Source organism: Hyperoodon ampullatus (assembly GCF_949752795.1).
Source record: "Hyperoodon ampullatus genome assembly, chromosome: 7".
In the NCBI taxonomy this organism is placed as follows: Eukaryota; Metazoa; Chordata; class Mammalia; order Artiodactyla; family Ziphiidae; genus Hyperoodon; species Hyperoodon ampullatus.
The window spans coordinates 12,925,195-12,940,416 of record NC_136920.1 but is presented as its reverse complement, the minus strand read 5'-3'; the positions used below and the strand labels follow the sequence as shown (position 1 = coordinate 12,940,416).

General features: G+C 55.2%; 1 protein-coding gene across 1 annotated transcript in view; it reads right to left on the bottom strand.

Moving 5' to 3' along the window:
• The window catches only part of VWCE (von Willebrand factor C and EGF domains), a gene marked incomplete at its 5' end in the record, with an annotated part of 29,698 nt that extends 15,082 nt beyond the window's left edge, over positions 1 to 14,616 (bottom strand). The window contains 9 exons of the mRNA XM_079709519.1: positions 1,206 to 1,299; positions 1,382 to 1,824; positions 3,034 to 3,162; positions 4,059 to 4,175; positions 6,989 to 7,105; positions 10,943 to 11,071; positions 11,402 to 11,491; positions 11,613 to 11,707; positions 14,507 to 14,616. Of these exons, the coding sequence (XP_079565645.1) occupies positions 1,206 to 1,299; positions 1,382 to 1,824; positions 3,034 to 3,162; positions 4,059 to 4,175; positions 6,989 to 7,105; positions 10,943 to 11,071; positions 11,402 to 11,491; positions 11,613 to 11,707; positions 14,507 to 14,616 (1,324 nt within the window). The remainder of the gene's footprint in view (positions 1 to 1,205; positions 1,300 to 1,381; positions 1,825 to 3,033; positions 3,163 to 4,058; positions 4,176 to 6,988; positions 7,106 to 10,942; positions 11,072 to 11,401; positions 11,492 to 11,612; positions 11,708 to 14,506) is intronic.
• Positions 14,617 to 15,222: the final 606 nt, after the last annotated feature.

Here is a 15,222-nt window from a genome sequence, read left to right as displayed (position 1 = left end):
AGGCATCAGACCTCTTAAAGGAGAGGAAGCTTGAGGCCTCATTACTTTTCCAGGCATAATGTACCGGAACCTTCTCTCACTGGCTCGGATGCCCCAGGAGTGACAGATCTAGGTACTCAGAACGGTGTGGTCCCAAGACCCCTGGAGAACTACAGGAGACACCCACAGAGGGTGCCCTGGGAGGGTCCCATTTATGTCTGATAAACCCAGAACTGTGTTGAAAGCATGGCATTTTATTCCCATAAGGCAGGAAAGGCAGCCAGGCAGCCCCAGGTTCCAAACCTGGCCTGTCACCTGAGTGGCCTTGGACCTGGATGTGTCACTCAACCTCTCTGGGACTCAGTTGTCTTTACTGTAAAATGGAAATACCACCACATGCTCTGCAGGGGACTTGGAAGGATGCACAACCTCAGATGTAATGTACACAGCAATTCACACTCAGGGCTTAGTACACAGTAGGGACACAGTAAAAGATCACAATTATCATTAAGAAAATCAGTAAGTTGCATTTTCATTTTAACCCTTAGGAAGACTTTTTCACTGCTGCTCAAAGTGCAGCAACCTCAGCACCTTACCACCAGGAGCTTCATAGAAATGTAGCCACTCAGGCCCCTCCCCACATCTACTGAATGAGAATCTGCATTTTAACAAGATTCCCAGCGATTCACGTGCAGGGTGAGTGTTAAGGAGCTCTGCTGAAGGACTTGGTAAGATTTGAGGTCTTTATCCTAAGAGCAATGGGAAGCAAATGAAAAATTGCCAGCAGATTGTGGGAGGGAATCAGAACGGGGGTAGAATTTATAAACGATTACTCCTCCTGCAGTAGGAGGGGGACTGGGGCAGGGGAGGGGACTGCAGAGTGGGTCTGGAGGAAACTCGCTGAATGAAGGAATAAATGAAAGAACGAAGCTCAAAAAGGATCCCCGGAAGGTCAAAAGTTCCCTTTGAGAGCACAGACCAGTGGTTCTCAAAGTGTGGTCCCCGAAGCAGCAGCGTCAACATCACCTGGGAACCTGTTAGAAATGCAAATTCCCGGGCCTTACCCAGCACCTGCTAAATCAGAAGCTCTGGGGGCTAGGCCCAGGGATCACCCTTCAGGTGACACACGAAAGTTGGAGAACAGCCTTTCAGCTGCAGAAAGGCTAGGAAAGGGAAGAGGCAGTACCACGTGAGAAACTCACAGCCTTCCCCACACCAGCTCCCACCTGTACACAATGGGCAGCATCCCCCATCTCCGGAGGGAATCGGGTGAGAACAAGCAGCTTCACACGTCACCTTTTCACAGGTCACCTCCCCATCCTAGAAGCAGAAACTGGAGTTCCAGCCACCACAATGCCCCAGACACCAGACCAGGGAAGCCCGGAGGACCCCTCACACCCACCTCGCACCAGCACTGGGAACAGCCAGGCTCTGTCCAGCGGCTCCCGGACTCATGCATGGCTCCCAGGTGCCGACAGGCAGAGGGCCCTGGTGCCAGCTGTGTGGCCTCAGGGCCCCTGGGCAAGGAAGGGGTCACCACCACCTTCTCCTGGATTCGTGAGGGAGGTCTGAGGGTCCCCAACGGAGAGGGACTAGGCACTGGGGTGGCCACTGGGGCAGACAGCAGCTGCGTCAGGGCAGAAGCGGAGGACATGGGTAGTGCAGGTGTGGGAGATGGCAGTCGTGTGGTCCTGACTCCAGTTGGGGTCCCTGGAGCCCCAGAAGGAGGACTGTGCCCTGGGGAGAGGGCGGGCCGGCCTGCCTCTGGAAGCAGCAGTAGCATCTTAGGGGGGTGCTGCAGGGGCTGCAGGATGGCAGATGGGGCCAGCACGGCTTTGGGGAAAGCTGAAACGGAAACACAGAGGTGTCTGCAGGGAGACAGCAGGGGCAGGAGGTGAGATTCGAGGGGCGTGGACTCAGGCCCACCACCACAAATCACTGAATGTCTCTGGGCCAGTTTCTTCATCAACATGATAGATCTAATACCACCAGTTCAACCTCAAACTAATGGGGCTGCAGTGATGATGAGGGGAGAAGATTGATGAAAAAGTACCACGAGCAGCCCAAAGTTACACGCTGGTGATGCGGGAGGTCCAGCTGCTTCACATGCAGCAAAATCAGTCTTCTCCCTTCCCTTCCTCGCTGGCCACAAAGGAGACTCGGGTTTTCCTGAACCACGCAGACATTCTCTAAGCCCTCCGGGATCCGACCTGGGATTGACCCTTCCCTACTCCTGACAAATCAGGAGTGTCCCCTACTCTCCCATCCAGCTGTGGCTTCCCAGGAGGAGATGCTGAGGCTTAGGGGGAGGAAGGGCCCAGGGTCCTCTCTGGGCCCATGGCAGACAGGCCAGCTTCCAAGCGGATGCCTCCCCTGAGACACACACACACACTCACACACACACTCTTAGGAACAGTGCACATTTCCCCTGCAGATGGACAGCAACTGCCCAACAGTCTGAAAGACAGAAAGAGAGAGAGTCCGAAAACAGGAGGGCGGCGAAGGAGGCAGATGAGGGGCAAGGGTGAGAGATAGGAAAAAGGAAGAGAGTCACAAATCAGAGTGAGACGGGGAGAAAACAGGTTGGACAGGGCGGGGTGGGGGGGGAACAGGGTGGCTGAGCTCAGACCATCATGGGCGACTACACGATGGAAAACTGGCCCTGGTCTAGAAAGAATGCCTTCGGTATTGACACGACATTATATGGACGTTTACAGGCATGCTGTTAAATCATGGCAGAGATCTGACACCACACTATCCAAAGTGTCCCTGTGAGCCCAGGTTACTGGGACTCCTACGTCACATGCTCCTCTATCATCGTTTTTTGGTGTTTTTTTTTTTTTTTTTTTCCTTTTACTATTTGGGGGAAAACAGGAGGGCTGGCGAAACAGTGAAAGGAAAATAAAAGAATGGATAAAGAAGTGGGAGGAGACAGAAAGGATGAAAGGGGGATGTTGGAAATAACAAACGAGATGAACTGAAAAAAAATTCAGGGGGATGGAAGAGGGCCCGCTCCGGGAGGGTGGGGCCCGGGGGGCGGGGCCCAGAGCTCACCTTCACACGACACTCGGTCAGCTCGGAGCCTGAAGCCAGGTCGGCAGGTGCACAGGAAGCTGCCCACGGTGTTTTGGCAAGAATGGTGACACAGTCGCCTCTCCAGCGGCCGCCGACACTCGTTTACATCTGCGGGAGAGCCTCGCTACCGACGGCTGCCTTGTCGGGGCTACCGGGTCCTTCTTCCCCCATCCCTTACCCCAAAAGGCTGGGGGAGTCTCCCTGCCATGTTCTTATGGGGTCCTTCCCTGCCCCAGGGTGCCAGTGTGACTCAGAATGTCTGGGAATGGGGCTGAAGTCTAGTGCTAGTCTCCTTGGAAGGTTCATACATCCAGTAGGCATTTAATGGATGCACCAGTGACTCATACCCTAGCACTGTGCAGCAATGATTAAGTGCTGGCTGCTGGGGATGGGCCCCACTGGGAATCTCACCTCCAAACCTTCCACCAACCCACTGTTGGGCATCGGGTGCTATGGGCCCTTCTGAAAAAAGAGTCTCAAAAACCACCACACTGCTCAGGGCAGGCTTCAGGACAAACACCCAACTCTGCTAGAACAAGGTCTTTTTTCAGGCCCATAGGACCCCACCTTCAACCCATGAGCCAAGCTCAAGCCAAACATGCCAATCCCTTTCTGGAAATTTCTTCAATGGGCTGAGAAAACAGGGGTCTCCTTCTAAACCAGAGGAACCAAGACATAACGTGCTTTATTTACCAAGGGGAGCAAAGGCAGCCAAGAAAATGGGTGAGCAGAGAGGAATCCTTGGGGTGTATCTGGGAGAGGGTGGAAGAGAAACATAACAGGATGAAAGTGGCATGTGGCCAGGAAAAGTCCAAGACGGGGTCTTCCATTAGGAGCCACGCCAACCCCAGGGAAAGGCAGGCTCTGAGCAAAGGCTCAAGCGCTTGCAGGCTCCAGGGAACCAGGAGGTCCAGACTGTTGACTTTTCCCTGTCCCTGGGCTCGCCCTGTCCGTCTTCCTGATTGGCAGCCTAAGTGTGAAGACAACAGGGTCCCCTGCCTTACCTACACAGGAGTGCCGGTTGCCGTGCAGATGGAAGCCAGTTCTACAGGAACACCTGTAGCTGCCAATGCTGTTTTTACATCTCTGCTGGCAGGGGGTCCCAAGGCATTCATCAGTGTCTGGAAGGGAACAGGACACAGCTGGAGCTCATTTCCCCATGGAGTTTTGGAAATACGTGGTCCTCTCTACCTACCTCTCTCATCACTATCTCCTACCCGACTCGTAACCCCTCTGCTTCTCACCACCCACATTCAGTCTATCAACGCCTAAGTCCTCCCTGGAACAGCCCACTTCTCTCCACCCTCACTGCCATACCCTAGCCCAGGTGCCCTGGGCTTTGTCTCTGGTCTAGAGGATAACAACAGCCTTGTGTGTCTCTCTGCCCCTCCCTGTGCTCCTCCCAAGCCACCCTCTACAGAGCCCCCAGGATGTTCTGACCAAAGGGCACCTCTGATCAGGCCACTTTCTGCTTAAAATCCCTCCAAGGCTCCCACAAGCACCAAAGCAGCACCATAGCTCACGAGTCCTGGGCTGCCTTTCCCACCTCTCTCCTTGCCCCTCACCTTTACTCTGGCCCAAATTCTTGCCATCTTCCAAAGGCACCATGCTCTTGTGGCCCTCCCCCTTTGCCCATGTTCTCCTATCTGCTTGGAATGCCTTCCCATCTTGTCTGGCTGGAAAACTCCTACTCATACCTCAAAACTCAGCTTCTATACTACCTCCTCTGTCAAAGCTTCCCCAAGCCATTGTTTGAAATTGGGAAAAAGCTGGAAATGATCTGCATGTTCATCAATAAGGGAAGAGTTAGTAAACTATGGGATATCTGGACTGCGGAGTACCAGGCAGCAGCCGAAAAGAATAAAGCAAGTTTATTGACCCTGATGTGAAGAGATTTTCATGACAGATTGTTGAAGGGAAAAAAGCAGGCAGAAGAATGACTGGGTTCACATCGAAGCTCTAATGGGATCTTGAGAAAGTTAACTTCTTTAAGCCTCAGTATTCCTACCAGGAAAATGGAAATAAACAGTACCAACTTCATAGGACAATTTTGAGGATAAAATTGAGAAAATGCATGTTAAATGCTTAGCATGGTGCCGGGAATACAGGAGTTCAACAACTGTTAGCCACCCATCTCTTATCATCATACCTCTGTAAGTGCACATGTGTGTATGTACACATACTGGGTAGAGGCAGGCAGGGCACTCATCAGATTGATAACTAAGTGCTATGGATGAACTGCATTCCCTCCAAATTCATAAATGGAAGCCCTAACCCCCAATGTGATGATATTAGGAGGTGGGGCTTTTGGGACGTAATTAGGTTTGGATGAGGTCTTGCGGGTGGGGCTCTCATGACGGGATTACTGCCCTTAGAAGAAGAGCCATGAGAGAGCTTGCTCTCTCTCTGCCTTGTGAGGACACAAAGAGAAGGTAGCTGTCTGCAAGGCAGGAAGAGAGCCCTCACCAGTAACTGAGTGGGCCAACACTGTGATCTTGTACTTCCCAGCCTCCAGAACTGTGAGAATAAATTTTTGTTGTTTAAGCCACCCAGTTTGTGCTATTTTGTTATAGCAGCCCAAGCAGATACTAAGACACCAGGGCTATTCTCTAGGGAGCATAGAGGTTGGGAGTGGGAGAGATGGCCTGGGGCTAGGGCCATGACTTTTAAAACTTTTAAAGGGCTTCCCTGGTGGCACAGTGGTTGGGAGTCCACCTGCCGATGCAGGGGACGCAGGTTCTTGCCCCGGTCCGGGAGGATCCCACATGCCGCGGAGCGGCTGGGTCCGTGAGCCATGGCCGCTGAGCCTGTGCGTCCGGAGCCTGTGCTCCGCAACGGAAGAGGCCACAACGGTGAGAGGCCCACGTATTACAAAAAATATATACATATATAAACTTTTAAAATAATTTATGAAAATTTCAAACACCCAGAAAATGATACCACAGTATCAAGGGGAGCTTCTGTCTCAGCTGCCTTGTTAAAGAGAGAATGTTTTCTGACGTAATTTCTGTAAATAAAAATCATTTTTAAGGAATGAGTCATTTTTTTTTTTTTTTTTTTGCTGTATGCGGGCCTCTCACTGCTGTGGCCTCTCCCGTTGCAGAGCACAGGCTCCGGAGGCGCAGGCCCAGCGGCCATGGCTCACGGGCCCAGCCACTCCGTGGCACGTGGGATCTTCCCAGACCGGGGCACAAACCCGTGTCCCCTGCATCGGCAGGCGGACTCTCAACCACTGCGCCACCAGGGAAGCCCTGAGTCATTATTTTAAAAGGTCTCGCTCATCCTGTTCACTTAGGAGAAGAGATTCCTTCTCTCCCCTGGGTTCCCACAGCACTTAAGCCCCTCGACCCAACAGCATTGTTCTTCCTCTCCCACCAGACCAGGGGTGGGGGGAGTGGGGAGGTCGCTGGGGGGCAGGATGTTTTCTTCCTGGCTGTGTGTCTCCAGAGCCCGGCCCAGCACCCCGGCAGGTGGCTGAGGTGACTCTGTTGCAGCATGGCTCTCCCACAGAGCCCCCGGGACGTGTCACCCGCCCCCTCAGCCCTCCCCCGGCTCAGTGGCCTCCTCCCTCTGGTTAGTCTGCCTTCCTGACCCTAGCCCTCCCCTCGGCCTCTCCCTCACCCCCACCGCCCCCCTACCCTACAGTGATGGTAGCAGCAGTTTCTACTGAGTCGTGGTCCAGAGCAAAGGCCCTGGCGTCAGACGCGCCCGCATGCAAGCCGACTCCTTCTGACCCTACTGACAGAATGGCCTTGGGCAAGCCTCGACCAGAAAGTGAGGATGAGAACAGCATCTCCCTCAGAGGACTGTGGTGAAGCTGAAACGCAATCATGCCTGGAGAGCACGCGTTGGGCCTGGCAGGGCCGTGAGTTCAGCATCAGGGCCTAGCGGCGGTGGCGACGGCACCATCGTTACCCCTTCCAGAGCCACTCACCTTGGCAGCTGTGGCGGTCAGCAGACAGCTGCATGCCCGGCCCACACTCGCACACGAACCCGCCTTCCGTGTTCACGCAGTGGCCCTCACAAGAGGAGCTTAAACATTCATCGATGTCTGGGGAGCGAGGAAACACTCTTGCATAGCTCACGCTGAATGTGGTTCGGGTGTGGGGAGAATATGCACCCCACGAGGACCCTGTGCCCACACGGGGCCTGCCCTCAGCAGGGTGGAACCCACCCCCACCCCAGGAAGAAAGAAGGCACCAGGTAAGTCATACAGCTTTAGGGATGCCCCCAGAAAGAAGAGGCCGAGGGGCCAGGTCTCTTTTTGACCCACGCAGAACAGACGACGGAGACGCTGGCTGAGACAGCACTATTTCCAGTGGTCCCACCTGCAGGGCAACCCCAAAAGGGCAGGGGGAGTGGGCAGGAAGGCTGATTAAATTCCCTTAAATGCTTATTGAGCACCGCCTGTGTGCAGCAGACCTGGAAGGGGGGCTGCCGAGGACACAAACGTCACTAAGACACAGTGCTGACTCTCCAGATGGCTGCAGCCTGAGAACGTAGGAGCCACAACACACAACCACGACACACACCCACGAGAGGCCGGCGTGCGGCCGGCGGTATGCGCCCTACCAGGGACCGCCCGGCCACGGCAGGTGTGTGCTGGAAGACAGGTGGGCTGAGAGGACCAGGAGGCATCAGGAGGGGGGCCCATAGGGCGCAGAGTGTCCGAGAAGCTTCCGGGAAGCACAGGGACCGCCGGGAGCCCAGTCTGGCTGAAGCTCAGGTTCCCGCCGGGGCAGCATGAGGCCGAGCTGGAGAGGTGGTGGGTAAAGGCTCAGCGATAGAGTGCAAAGGAGTCCGGAGGCTTCTGCCCGGGGTGGGGTGACTGGATCCAAGTAGTGCTTTAGGGAGGTTCAGGCCTGAGGGTGGAGGGGGCTGGGAGACAGATCTCCCCAGCCCGGCTTCAAGGCAGCCCTTCCTATCTCAGAACCATGAGGACCTACGAGGTCAGCTCCCACCCCCTGGCCCCCATGCCTGCTGGTCACCTCTGTTCTCCTTTCTTGCTCTTCCCACAGCAGGTACCTTTGGGACCACACCCACCGCTTCTAAGAAGCCCACCCTGATTCACCCGATCCCACTGGGCCCCTTGGGATGATGGCCAGGGCCCCACTTCCCTGCACTTGCTTTGACATTGGTCTCTGGCTTTTCCTTGGTCCAGTTTGCCTCTGCAATGAGAAGTGTGTCTGGAAAGTACTTCAACCTTCTGGAAGGGGTGTGGGGGGGCGAGCACCAAAACTCCTTCATGGGGCCCTTGACCCAATAGTTCTCTTTCTGGGAATAGTCAGAGGGGCTGACAAGAAGCCTCTTGACCGCAGCATTATTTATAGCAGTGAAACACTGCAGACAAGCTAAGGATGGATAGCACAGAACTAGGTACTTAGATTATAGCAGCTACATCTGCAGCCGTTCAAAATGATGTTGTATGCTGAGCAGCAGGGACTGTCATCCTGCCCTGCCACTACCCCCGGGCTCCCATCCCCACCCCGGGCCCAACTACCCTCCCTTGCTGCCCGACCAGATGCAGCCGCAGGTCCCACCGCTCCATTACCAAGAGCTCATGCCACCCGGTTCCTGCATGCTGGAGGAGCCCAAGCCAAAGAGGGGGAGAAGGTCGTGGCCCCGGAAAAGTTCTCATCTCAAGGCACACCTGCGAACCCACACAGGTGAGAAACCTTACCACTGTGACTGGGACGGCCGTGGGTGGAAATCTGCCCGCTCAGATGAACTGACCAGGCACTACGGCAAACACACTGGGCACTGCCCCTTCCAGTGTCATTAGTGCGACCGGGCATTTTCGAGGTCGGACCACCTCGCCTTACACATGAAGAGGCACTTTAAAATCCCCAAACAGTGGATATGACCCACACTGGCAGACGAGAATTCAGTATTTTTTACCTTTCACACTGTCTTCCCGGTGAGGGGAGGAACCCAGCCGGAAAACTCTACAATCATGGTCAAGTCCCCAACAAGTCAACTTGTGATTGGATGATCAGGAGACGTGAGGAAATCAAATGACAAAGCACAGGTGGGGTCTGTGACTGGATCTTCTATCATTCCAATTCTAAATCCAACTTGAATATATATTCCTGGACTTACAAAACGCCAAGGGGGTGACTGGAAGTTGTGGATATCAGGGTATAAATTAGATCCGTGAGTTGGGGGGAGGGAAGACCAGAATCCCTTGAACTGTTTCGATGCAATATAAGCGTAAAGATCACCTTGTACTCTCTTTGCCTTCTAAAAGCCATTATTACGATCTTAGAAGAGGAAGAAATTCAGGTACAGAAAATGTGTTTTAGGGCCTCCCTGGTGGCGCAGTGGTTGAGAGTCCGCCTGCCGATGCAGGGGATACGGGTTCGTGCCCCGGTCTGGGAGGATCCCATGTGCCGCGGAGCGGCTGGGCCCGTGAGCCATGGCTGCTGAGCCTGCGCGTCCGGAGCCTGTGCTCCGCAACGGGAGAGGCCACAACAGTGAGAGGCCCGCATACCACAAAAAAAAAAAAAAAAAAAAAAAAAAAAAAAAAAAAAAGAAAATGTGTTTTAATAGCTTAAACGATGGTGCTTGGTGAGTCGTGGTTCTAAAGGTACCAAATGAGGCCAAAGTTCTCAAACTGCTGCATACTTTGACAGGGAAAATCTATTTTTGTCTTCCGATCTACATTTATGACCTAAGTCAGGTAAATACACATGGTTTACTTTAACCTTTTTATGCAGTCTGTTATGCACTGTGGTTTCAGATGTGCAATAATTTGTACACTGGCTTATTCCCAAGTATGCCTTAAGCAGAACAAATGTTTTTTTCTATATAGTTCCTTGCCTTAATAAATACGTAATATAAATTTAAGCAAACATCTATTTTGTATATTTGTAAACTACAAAGTAAAAAAATGAACATTTTGTGGAGTTTGTATTTTGCATACTCAAGGTGAGAATTAAGTTTTAAATAAACCTATAATATTTTATCTGAAAAAAGAGGACTATTTCCTACTCGCAAGACAAAGTTAAGTGAGAAAAATAATGAACGAAAACTATAGATAAGGTATGATCCCAATTTTATAAAACAGACAGATAGGCATGCCTGACACACATATACCCACAGTCATACACACTCACAAACACCTACACACCCAGGGGACAGGGCAGGGAAAAAAATAACTTCATTTTACTAACAAATATCTTTGGGTAGGGACTTCTGGGACAGGTTTATTTTCACCTTTCTACCCTTCTTTTACTTTCCAGATGTTCCAAAGAAGTTATTTTTTACTTTTATATTCAGGGGAAGAAAGGTTATTTTTACAAAATCCAAATTAAAAAAAGGCTTTCAAACTCTCTGGAAAGATAGGTAAGAAACTGGTCACGGTGGCTGCCTCTGGGGACAGTAACAGACTGTGAATAGGAAATTTTTAAAATGGTGAACCAATAATACTTCTACAAAATAACTATTGAGTTTCTCTTGGCTCATCTTTCAAATGTCACTTTCCTGAGGGAGGCTTTTTGCGATCATGCCCACCTGCAGTCCGGTTCCCTGTGCCCCTGTGGGCCCTGGTACTGGGCACTCCACAGGTGATGGCCCCATTATGGGGGGGACTGTCATTGTCCTTACTTGTCTCCCTGCCTCACATTCTGAAGCAACATAAGAGCAGGGACTGCCCTCGTAACCCCAGCCCCAGCTCAGTCCCCGGTCCATGAGGTGTGCTCAGTAAGTATTTGTGAGATAGCAGAAGGGGCATATTTCTTGTGTTTGCCTGCCTGCCTGCCCACTCTTAAACTTCAGAGCTGCTCGTGTCTCAGCTTTGCTCTGGCATCTCTCCGGAGACCGTCCTGGGAGGACAGGGAAGGGACCTCATTCCCGCCCACCCCCTCCCCGCTGCTCCCACGCCTCTCACCGGTACACCTGATGCCGATAGCTGTCTCTGTCATCGAGAAGCCCACGGGGCACACTCGGGCCACCTCCTGACAGCCACCATGGTTACAGGTGAGGTCACAGCCGTACTCCCCACAGGGTCCGTGGGCGTCTGAAACAGGCACCGCACCTGTGAGCATGCGCCACTCCACAGTCCCAGCCGCCCCCGCCTTCCCCGGCTCCTCCTAAATTCTGCTGGGAAGGGGGCTCTGGAGGCAAACAGGCATGAGTTTAAATTCAGCTCTGCCACTTACTGGCCATGTAACCCTGGGCGAGACACTAGCTTCTGTGCCTCAGTTTCATCATCTACAACATGGGAATGAGAATGCCTACCTAATAGGGTTGTTTGAAAATGATATGCTAGGGCACAATTGCCCAGTGCCTGGCATATTCTCAGTGTAAATAGAGTTCTTCCCATCAGCCATTGCCCGCCCCCAGTTACCTGGGCAGGTGGGCCCTTGCTCTCCATCCTGGCAGGAGCAGACATTGGGAGCGATGCAGATGCCACTCCCGCAGCCAAAGGAGCAGAGGGCTGAGAGGATAAAGACAGGTGAGGGACTGGGGACTGGGGCCCCCAATCTGTCCCTCAGGCAAGCCCACGGAATGAGCGCCCTGCTGTGGAGGATGTTTGGGGCACGGGGACAGGCACTTACGAAGGGTGCAGTGTCCACTGCCCATGGAGGGCGCCCAGCCAGGGCAGCAGCCACTCCCGAACCCCGAGAGGCAGACGTGGGGGCCCAGCCGGCGTCTGCAAGAGAGGAGAGAGCACCTTCCACATTCTGTACCAAGGGGAGGATTCATCTACTGGGCAGTGAAAGCCTCCCAGCCAGTCAGTACGTCAGTCAACAAACAGTTCTGGAGACCTCCTCCACCCCCACTCCCCGGGAGGACAATGGGAAGTTTCCATAGAAAAATGCCTCAGACAGTCAGTCCCTTCTGGAGGCAGGACAAAGACAAAGGTATAAGGGAACAGATACTAGTTTCCTACAGATGCCTGCCACGTGGACACAGAGCAAAGAGGGTCTAAGAGCTGAGGATAGAAGACCGCAATGGATGAAGAGCCGCAGGGATGGCTACCTCAGGGCCTTTGCACTTGCAGTCCCCTCTGTCAGGAACGTTCTTCCCCAGAAACACACAGCTCCCCCACTCCTGTAAAAGGTCTCTCTGCTCATGTCACCTTCTCAGAGATGCCTACTTGTCCACCCTTACCTTGCTTTATTCTGCTTCATAACACTTACTTCCTGGGACATTAAATTACTTATTAGTTTGTTGATTTGTTCATTGCCTGGCTCCCCTACCACTCCCTGAGGACAGGGGCTTCATCTTTTTTCTTCAACTCCGCAGCAAGGACAGCGCCTGGCACATCATAGGTGTTTAATAAATGGCTGTTGAGGGAAAGGTTGAGAAGGAAAGCCAACAGTAAAGAGAAAGGGGGGAGCTGGAGAGAAGTCATTCCCCAGGTGACATCTCTGGGATGGGGGAGGGGGCATCGGTGAGTTGCCCAAAGGAGTGAAGGGGAATCCAGTGTGCTCGAGGCTGGGTGAGGCAGTCCAGCCGTGAACAAGCCACTTTCCCCACCTTCAAGGGGCGGACAAGGAACCAGGTATAACAACATAGCGGGACAAGTGCCAGAACATTACAGGCTATGGAGGCCCAAGGAGCTCAGGGGAGGTTTCCTAGGCTGAGGCTGGAGAGAGAATAGGAGCAGCCGGTCAGAATGGAGGAATGTTCTACACAGGAGTTGCATGTGCACGGGCCTGGAGGGGGACAGAGACGATGACTAGAACTGGTTCTGGGATGGGCTGGGCAGAGGATGATGAAGTCCAGCCTGGTTTGAACTGGGAATCCTGCTGCAAAAGAATAGGGACAAGAAAACCCTTCCCAGGGACTTCTGTGGTGGCACAGTGGTTAAGAATCCACCTGCCCATGCAGGGGACACGGGTTCGAGCCCTGGTCCAGGAAGATCCCACATGCCACGGAGCAACCAAGCCTGTGGGCCACAACTACTGAGCCTGCGCTCTAGAGCCCACGTGCCACAACTACTGAGCCCACGTGCCACAACTACTGAAGCCCGAGCGCCTTGAGCCCGTGCTCTGCAACAAGAGAAGCCACCGCAATGAGAAGCCCGCGCACGGCAACGAAGAGTAGCCCCCGCTCACCACAACTAGAGAAAGCCCGCGCGCAGAAACAAAAACCCAACGCAGCCAAAAATAAATAAATTAATTAAAAAAAAAAAAAAGAAAAAGAAAACCCTTCCCAACTGTGTTTTATAGAGCACCCACCCATGATGTGCCAGGCACGGCAGCAGGCACTGGGGACATGAATGGAAAGACCCAGTCTGCTCTGCGGGAGAACAATCTGTGTCAAAAGTGACAAATATTCTAGAAAGGGAAACTCAGGGCACATGGCAAAACAGAAACGTCTGCAGAAAACTGTCCCTGGAGCCTCCAAGAGCCTTTTCGCTCTCTGAAGTCATCACAGAAGAAGGGGCCCTGGAAGTGGGTGGGGGATGCAGCAGGGATGTCTCACCCGCTGCCCTCGCTGGAGCGATTAGGGCAGCAGCCTGGGAAGGAGAAGCCGGCAGCTCCTGCTCCTCAGATGGGGCTCTCAAAGGGACAGGGGTGCCACCAAAGCGGCAGATGGAAGGATTCCCGGGAGGCTGGTGGAGCCTCACCCTCAGGTGGGCAGGGGCCGAGCGCCCTCCAGAGCGCCCCAAGGAGCCTAGGGCTGGCGGTGACTGGGAGACAGGTGGCAGGCAGGAAGGCTCTGACACGCCGCGGAGCCGGGCCGATCTGAGCAGAAACTGGCGGTGGCTGCGGAACACACGTGCGAGTTGCGAGCCTGGCGGGGCCGCCCCCCTGCGCGCCCCCGAAGCCGTGGCTGCGGGCCAGGCCGCCCGCTGACACCGTGTTCCCTCGCTCGGAGCATCACGCACACACGCGCTCGGCCCGCGGCGGCCCGGCCTCCGCCGGGAGGAGACGCTAGGGGAGGGCGACATCAATCGGGAAAGCAAAGGGGCAAAACACCCAACCCCCGCCCGCGCGCACACACAGGCAGAAACCGAAACATAACCCAAAGAGACCCCGGCAGCTACAAGGTCCACGGCGTGCGCAGAGCCTGGACACAGGGAAAGCCCCCAGCCTCAGAGCGGCCAGAGCCGCGGGGCAGGCCAGGCACTGCCTAGGCAGAGCCACGGGCACGTTCGGGAGCGAAAGCCAGCCAGTCCGGAGACCAGGTGGCACGTCCCGGGGTCCCTTCGCCAGGGGTCAGGGCTCCACGGGACTCAGAGCGGCTCACCTAGCGCCTGGATCTCCGTTCCCCCCGCCAGATCCCAATTAGGACAGCCCCGGCCAGGGGCGCAGAACGGGCACCCGCCCAGAGCACAAGCTGCTGTCCCTTTGTCCGGACCTCCTGGGCTGCGCCCGCGCGCGGACAGTGGCCCAGGGGGGCGCCCCGACCCGCAGCTCCGGGACGCCCCTCCGCACCTCCCCGCACCGCGCCGGTAGCGCTCCCACGGAGGGGCAGGGGAGGGGCGCGGGGCTCTTACCTCTCGGCCCCGAAGTGCCCGGGCGTCTTCCTCCCGGTGTAGCCGCGGGCCGGAGTCCCCGGCAGCAGGAGCGCGACGCAGGCGGCCCGGAGGAGCAGTCCGGCCCACATGACCGGCGGCGGCGGGTCCCCCCGGCTCGGCTAGTCTCCGGCGGCGAGCGCGGGGGAGGGGGCTGCCGGCCCTCGCCCCTCCTCCTGGCGCCGCGGGGAGCGAACCAGCGAGCCCCTAGCTGGCACGCGGAGCCGAGCAGGGGGGCTGGGGACGCCGAGAGGAGGGGCACGGGGCCGCGAGGAGACTCGGCGGACGGCTGGGCGGGGGGTCTCTGGCACCTCGGAACGAAACACACAAAAGGGAAAGGCGCCTGCCCGCCCGCTCGCCGGTGGCCATCAGGGGAGGCGCGGAGCCCGGGGCGGGGGCAAAGATCAGGGACCCCTGGGGGCGGGGTTTCGTCCTCGGCCCACACCCCCGGCCCGGGTTTGGGAGTCGGCTTCCTGCGACAGACTGAGGCCCGGGGAGGAAAGAGACTCCGGGAACAAGGCTGGAGCAGGAGGCTGCGCGCCCCGGGCATTGCTGGTCTAGGTGGATCCCGAGATGACTGTGTTGTACAAGGTGGGACGCTGGATCGTTTCGCTGCTGAGCGCTTCTAGGCCGGCCCCCAGCCTGCCAACAGGTCTGCACCCTAACCCTGGGTGCGCCGGTCAGTGGGTCCACCTGCT